Source organism: Danio rerio, chromosome 10 (genome assembly GCF_052040795.2).
Source record: "Danio rerio strain M-AB ecotype USA chromosome 10, GRCz13ab, whole genome shotgun sequence".
NCBI classification, from domain to species: domain Eukaryota; kingdom Metazoa; phylum Chordata; class Actinopteri; order Cypriniformes; family Danionidae; genus Danio; species Danio rerio.
This window is the reverse complement of record NC_141030.1, coordinates 42,540,001-42,548,283: the sequence shown is the minus strand read 5'-3', so window position 1 is coordinate 42,548,283 and position 8,283 is coordinate 42,540,001. Positions and strand designations below refer to the sequence as shown.

General features: G+C 33.1%; 1 protein-coding gene across 2 annotated transcripts in view; it reads right to left on the bottom strand.

The window, feature by feature from the left end:
- Positions 1-5,111: 5,111 nt before the first annotated feature.
- Positions 5,112-8,283, bottom strand: part of tmprss2 (transmembrane serine protease 2) — a 22,149-nt gene continuing 18,977 nt past the window's right edge. For both annotated transcript variants that reach the window (NM_001008623.1, XM_087269394.1), the window contains 3 exon segments: positions 5,112-5,608; positions 6,954-7,106; positions 7,641-7,783. In NM_001008623.1, the coding sequence (NP_001008623.1) occupies positions 5,600-5,608; positions 6,954-7,106; positions 7,641-7,783 (305 nt within the window). In that variant the 3' untranslated portion in view covers positions 5,112-5,599.

Below are 8,283 nucleotides of genomic sequence, written 5' to 3'. Positions count from 1 at the left end.
TTATTCAAGTTAACTCATACTTCAGTTTCCCATCAAATCTTCTGACCAATCAAATGCTCTCTAGAAGGCTATCTGACATGCCCCGCCCCCTGAAAGATGCTTCGCGTTTGATGTGCTTGAGATCAACCACTCTCACTGGCAGAGTGGTGATAAAACAAGACACTCTCCGCTTGTTAAGTCGTGATGTATGGAATACTGTTTCCAGGTCCAAGCTGCTACTTGGTTGAATTGGGAAAATATTTGTTTATGGTTTTTAGTCATATCCCACATTAAAGGGACTTTCTGCATAACAGACACCAAAAATGTATTAAAAATGTATCACTTTCTGGCCATCGGAAATTAGGCATGGATATGTATATTGGGAACGTGATTTTTGTAAGTTTTACATTGCTTTGTAAACGTTTATTATTAGCATTTGATGAGTTTCCCCAGTTTAAAAGAGTGATTGGACCTGGAAGCCGATTCGCATGATGTCTCACTTAACAAGCTGATTGGCTGTTTATTTATTTTTTTTTTGAAGGGGAGGAGCTACACTAAGTCCCACAATTTCTTCATGTTTTGGTAGAGATTACGTCAAACATCGAATAAAATTGCCCAGTTCACAGCACTTCATGAGACCTTTATGGGAACTTTTGGTTAGTTCACACAAAAATTCAAATTATGTTATCAATTACTCACCCTGGCATTGTTCCAAATCCCTTGAGGTCTTCGTTTATCTTCAGAACACGAATTACAATATTTTAGATAAAACCCGAGAGCTCTCTTAGGGCCAATCACACCTAAATCATTTTTCTGTTCTGAAAACACAAGGTGCACCACACTGCCTTTTTTGTTGACAAGAAAAAAAGAAGTACGCTGGGCTTTTTATGCCACGAGGCAACCACTGAATCAGCAGTGTATTATCATGAAAATAATGTGTGTTAGTAGACTAAAGGCTGGTTTATACTTCTGCATCGAGTGATTGGCGTGACCCACTGTGCCTGTCTTGCGTGTAATCGTGCATTTATACTTCTGCGTGATGTTCGTGTTGCTCTGCAATAACTCTTCAGAAACGCCAGCTGGCAGTTTATGTTCCTCTGTGTCTAGGTTTATATATATATATTTATATATATAGTTGAAGTCACAATTATTAGCCCCCCTGAATTATTAGCCCTCCTGTTTATTTTTACCCCGTTAAACAGTTAAAATTCTGTTTAACAAAGAGAAGATTTTGAAAAAATTTTCAACACATTTCTAAACATAATAGTTTTAATAACTCATTTCTAATAACTGATTTATTTTATCTTTGCCATGATGACAGTAAATAATATTTGACTTGATATTTTTCACAACGCTTCTATACAGCTTAAAGTGACATTTAAAGGCTTAACTAGGCTAATTAGTTTAAATAGGCAGGTTAGGGTAATTAGGCAAGTTATTGTATAATGATGGTTTGTTCTGTAGATTATCGAGAAAAAAAAAATTGCTTAAAGGGGCTAATAATTGACCTAAAAATGGTGTTTAAAAAATTAAAAATGGCTTTTATTCTAGCCGAAATAAAACAAATAAAAATTTCTCCATAAGGAAAAATATTATCTGACATACTGTAAAAATTTCCTTGCTCTGTTAAACATAATTTGTGAAATATTTAAAAAACAAAAGAAAATTCAAAGGCAAGGCCTTTTAAATATTTAGCAAGGGCATTTATTAGTTTTATAAAACCAATACAATTATATCACACTGAAAAAAAAGCGATTTATTGGATTTATTACATTTTTTTAGATAAAATGTTGCAAACAATGTACAGTATATGGGCTGAATTTAAATTAAAAGAAGTTGAACATTACTAAATTGAATTTGTTTAAATTCAGCTCATATTAATTGTTTGCAACCCTTTTTTTTCCAAGAGTTCACACTTAGCTGATGATTAATTATAAAAGCTTGTTTGGCATGCTATCACGGGAGAGAGCCCTGAGCTCATGAGATCCTTGAGCCCAGGGCTCCCTCCCGTTGCAAGGCGGGAGGGGAGTTTGAGCTCAGGTAGATCTCGAGAACTCCCCTGCTGTAGTAACCAATGAACAGTAAGTGATTGCTCTTGAAGATAAATACGTACTAGAAGCATATCTATGGTGCCAATTTAGATTATTCAGTTAACTTAATTGCATGTTTTTAGGCGGTGGGAGGAAACCGGGGAACCCGGGGGAAACCCACGTGAGCACGGGGAGAAGTGCAAACTCCACACAGAAATGTCTGCTGGTTTGGTAAACCCTGGAACCAGAGACATTCTTGCTGTGAGGTCACAACCCGTGTGTGTTTGTATCAACCCTAGTGAGATCTAAGAAGGAGGAGGAGCAGGGGTGGAAGGGGGGGCTCTTCAAAACGAAGATAGCAGTGGAATGAAACCCAGGGTATTTATATTAGTTTAGGAGTCATCTGATTGGAGCGTAGTGAATTGAATAATGCGGATCCAGCCGCTAGCAATCATAAGCACCTGATCCTCTCAAAATTTGTTTATACATAAACTACACTTAAAAAAAATCAGATTAACCCTTTTTCAGTCTACTTATCAAATGGTGGAGAACAGAACAATCTCATTTTTCCCCATCTAAAAAAAGATTCATTGGACTTATTAAACTTTTTAAGGTTAGTGGTTGCAAAACAATTTATATGGGCTGAATCTAAACAAACAAATTAAAATGTAATGTTCTACTTCATTTGTTTCTTTAAATTCAGCATGTATAAATGCAATTACCTCAAAACAATTGAGTTAATCCAATTTATAATATTTTTTTGTGTAAAAAAAAAAAGCAAAGTATTGTCCCAGGATGCAGGTTTGTTTGTCAACACTGACTCTGAGGATGAACTGGGTTTAATTGCGCAGCTCTTCAGCCGAAACCCTTGAGCTTTGATTGAAATGAGCTGTAATTGGCACATCTGTGAGCCTCTGAAGAGCCGCCAGCTTCTGCTAATTGGTACAAACAGGTAACAGACGCTCTGCATCTGCCCATTACAGACGCAAACCTAATGAAAACGCAACGATTAAACGCAAACCGGAGCTTAAAATGCGCTATAACGCTTCCTAATAGGGCTTAACTGCAAAGGCTCCGTCGGCTGCTGATAATGGAGTGTTTTTAGGTGTAAAGAACAGCGAAGGAAAACGGGTTCGAGTGTTTCGCTCATGTGGATTGCGCAGATGTCTGTGAGATTTATTTAGGTACATAACAGATAGGCCTACTAAGTTCGTTCACTTGTTTTTGCAGTCACAGATCACGCATGGTGTAATGTATACTGTGCTCAAATCAACATCTTGAATATGTAAAATATAAATGTTATGCAAGTTACTTTAGGGGTAAAGGTTATTTTGAGGAATGATTATAAAGCGATGTGTAATATTATTATAATTATATTACACACAAAACACATTTTTATTTTAAATGTAAATATTAATGAAATAACATTGATAATAAACCAATATTTTATTATTATTCTTAATAGAAATATCCATATAGCTCAAGAAATTTCCTTATTACATACAAAAATACACACATTTGTAATGTAAATGTAAAATGTCTAATATAAATATATATTAATGTGACATAAATATATGTAATCATTTAATCAATATATCATTATTACAATATTAATGCACTTAATTAATATAACATATTTAATTAATAGTAAAAAATATTTAAATGGTTATTTATTTTTATAAATACAGAATGGTTAGTCATTTTTAATATCTTAAACTAAAATATTATTTCAGTTTCAAGTTAATGAAAATTTGCTAAAAACTTTTCATTTAACCTAATATATAAAGTATTAACTTTGTTTATTTAGACCAAATTAAATTATGGTTTTAATTTACTTTAATTAAAAAATTATAATAATTTTATTTAGTTAATTTTAATTTATTTTTTTAAATGTATGGTTTGAATGTTCTTAAACATTTAACGCTTATATTAGATAAAATGAAAGATCACAATATACACTCACGGCCACTTTATTAGGTACACCTTACTAGTACCAGGTTGGACCTTTTTTTTGCCATCAGAACTACCTTAATCCTTCGTGGCAAAGATTTAACAAGGTACTGGACATATTCTTGAGAGATTTTGTTCTGTATCGACATGATAGCATCACGCAGCTGCTGCAGATTTGTCAGCTGGACATCCATGATGTGAATCTCCTGTCTGAAACCAGTTTGAGATGATTTGCGCTTTATGACATGGTTGTATCCTGCTGGAAGTAGCCATCAGAAGATGGGTACACTGTGGTCATAAAGGGATGGACATGGTCAGCAATAATACTCAGGTAGGCTTTGGTGTTGACACGATGCCCAGTTGGTACTAATGGTCCCAAAGTGTGCCAAGAAAACATCCCCCACACCCCTACACCACCACCACCAGCCTTGACCGTTGATCCAAGGCAGAGTGGATCCATGGTTTCATGTTGTTAATGCCAAATTCTGACCCGACCATCCGCAGCAGAAATTGAGACTCATTAGGAATTAGACCAGGCAACTCTTTTCCAGTCTTCTATTGTTTAATTTTGGTGAGCCTGTGCGAATTGTAGCCTCAGTTTCCTGTTCTTAGCTGACAGGAGCGGCACCCGGTGTGGTCTTCTGCTGTTGTAGCCCATCCGCGTCAAAGTTGGATGTGTTGTGTGTTCAGAGATGCTGTTCTGCAGACCTCGGGTGTAACGAGTGCTTATTTGTAACGAGTGCTGCCACTCAACTGGATATTTTCTCTTTTTCAGACCATTCTCTGTAAACCCTAGAGATGGTTGTGCGTGAAAATTCCAGTAGATCAGCAGTTTCTGAAATACTCAGACCAGCCCGTCTGGCACCAACAACTATGCCATGTTCAAAGTCACTTAAATCACCTTTTTTCCCCATTCTGATGCTTGTTTTAAACTGCAGCAGATCGTCTTGACCATGTTTGCATGCCTAAATGCACTGAGTTGCTGCCATGTGATTGGCTAATTAGAAATTTGTGTTAACGAGCAGTTAGACGTTTGCCTAATAAAGTGGCCGGTGAGTATACATACATAATATTGCCATAAAAAAACTTTAATAATTATTGTATCAGCAAATGATCATTATTCAGTAAAATTCAAAGACATGAAACATGAACTATAGTTATGAAAAAATCATTTAATGTGTAAAAAATGATTTAACAAACGCACAAAAATGACATTCAGTCAGAAGACCAAAAATATTCACTTTCATTCAATTTACAAACAAAAGAACTTGTGTAAATAGTTGTAAAATAAATGCACTGTTTCACTGTTGATGTCGAATACTGTAATAATGTAAATCTCCACTGAAATTAGAAAACATGAATATATCAGGGACAAAACTCCATCATCAGGTACACACTTTTACATTTTTTCATTAGTTCTTATACACAAAACATACTTTTAAGAAAATAAAAAAGTGCAAATTGTAGTATACTGTGCCATTCTCTTTATTTATGGCACTGGTGCAAATAAATAGCTCGTAGATTCATATGAAAACATTTACATTAAAATACAGAGTAAAATCACCAAGACCAAGGTCAAGTCAACAGTCCTGTACACGCCATTTTCTTGAGGCATCTGCTCTTCTCTTATATTCAAAAGGCTAATATTTCTGAAAAAAATTATAATAAAAAATAAAATCAAATAAAATAGGAGTTTTTCTGCCATGCACAACAACAATATTAAATGATGAAATAATAATTGAAAATTCATAAAATAAATAAAAAATGAAACGTTCAAAATAAAAATAATAATATTTACTACTACTACAAATAACAATAATAATAAATCGATTAATTATTACTACTACTATTTAACAATTTATTTTCTGCCATGCATAATATAATATGATAATAATAATAATAATAATAATACTGATGATGATAATGATAATAATAATAATAGTAATAATAGTAGTAGTAGTAGTAATAAATCAATTAATTAATTATTATTACTACTATTAATTTATTTTCTGCCATGCATATTAACAATAATAATTATTATTCTTATAATAATAATAATAACAATAATAATTATTATTATTTATTTGCTGCCGTGCACAAACATAAGCAAAAATGCATAATTAATAAAAAAATATCATAACAATTCTACTACTAATTAAAATTATTTTGTTTGATATGCCTAATAATAATAATAATAATAATAATTATTATAATTATAACAACAACAACAAGTAATATTACTACTAATAATATTGAAAATAATATAATAATATAAAATTTCATAGTTAATATTAGTCATAGATAATATCAAAGAAATTCTGTCATGCATAATAATAATAATAATAATATACAATAAAATAATAAAAAGTGTATTTGTTGCCAAGCACAAACATAAGTGAAAATGCATAATTAAAGAAATATCATATTATTACTTTATAATACTACTACTAATAATAAAAATGTATTTTGTTTTCCATGGATAATAATAGTAATAATAATAATAATAATAATAATAATAATAATAATAATAATGAAATGTTATAATATTACTACTACTAATAATAAATAAATATTGTTTTCTGCTTTTCATAATAATAAAAATTGGAAATTCATAATTAATTGAAAATGTACATATTAACTATTTGTTTTCATGCATAAAAATAATAACAAAAAGTAAAAACTTTTATTCATTTGCTGCCATGCACAAAAAAATGAATAATAAATTAATAATTAATAAATTAATAAAACAAATACTATTAACAACAATTTTCTGCCATGTATATTATGTAATTATATATAATTATTATACAAATACATATAATAATCATAAAAAAATCTTATTTAATAATTACTACTATTACTTCAATAATGTATTTTCTATCATCCATAATAATAATAATAATAATAATAATAATAATAATAATAATAATAAATCATAATCATCTTAATAATCATTCTCTACAACAGACTTTGAATTCGTTCTGTAAATCTCACCCGCATTTGCTGGTAGATCCAGTCAAGGAAGTAGGTCACATTTCCGTAGACTCCGGGTTTGTTTCTGACAGCGCATCCATCACCCCAGCTCGTGTCTCCCAGCAGCCACCAGAGAGAGCGCACATTGGTGACCAGAGGACCACCGCTGTCCCCCTGTGAGCAAAAACACTCTTCATCCACATCTACTGTATATACAGTACATTTACACTGCTCTACATAAGAATTGGCAGAGGATCATGAGCAGGTCTAGAGGTTTGGTTTAGAATTGCACAATAATAACGGCCATTAATGCAATTCATTATATGCAAAGATTAACTGACGAAGGGCCATCAATTTATTCACAAACACACTTTTTACACAACTAACTTAAAGCATTCGGTTTCGTTGTAATGTGATTTCCGACTGTTATAGCTATGAAATATCTGAAATCATTCAGCGTACTGATATGAACCTGTAATGTGGTCAAGACCTGCCTGGTACTACTTTAGCTGTGCATTTATCTGAAAATAACTGCACAAGAATAGTCATCAGCCAATCAGAACCCTGCATGTGGTAATGATATTTTAATTGCTGCCTGTCAGTTTTTAATGCAGATGTTGCTAGAAATAAATGAACCAAAATAAGTTCATAAGAGTTCATAATCAGCTTTACAGATCTGATGGGGCAGCTATTGTTTGCGTTTCTGACCTGACAGGAGTCCACGCCGCCTGCCAGCTTTCCAGCACAGATCATGGTGTCGGTGATCAGTCCGTTATACACAGGCCGGCTGTTACAAATCGTGCTGTCGATCAGCTGGATTTTGGCCTCTTGTAGGGTTGCTGAGGAAGAGCCTTTAAAGAAACACATTTGATTTTCATATGCACGCTTCAACTAAAAGTTTTAATCAATACTGCAGGTGAATTCCAAATCAGCTGGCATTTCTGTGTGGAGTTTGTCCCTGTGCTTGTTTGGGTTTCCTCTTGGTGTCTGGTTTCCCCCCACAGTCTAAAGACCTGCGCTATATGTGAATTGAAAGAACTAAATTGGCCGTGCATTATGTGTGTGAATGTGAGAGTGTATGGGTGTGTCCCAGTACTGGGTTGTGGTCGGAAGGGCATCCGCTGTGTAAAACATATGCTGAATAAGTTGGCGGTTCATTCCACTGTGGTGACCCCTGATGAATAAAGGGACTAAGCCGAAGGAAAATGAATGAAACAAATTAGATCAACTTGGCAAGTTAATTGGGCAAGTTATTGGAGCATGGTGGCTTGTTCTGTTGTCGATCAAAAACATAATTTCTTAAGTAATATTGAATTCAGCAGTTTTTGTTAATTCCAGACAAAAATAAATA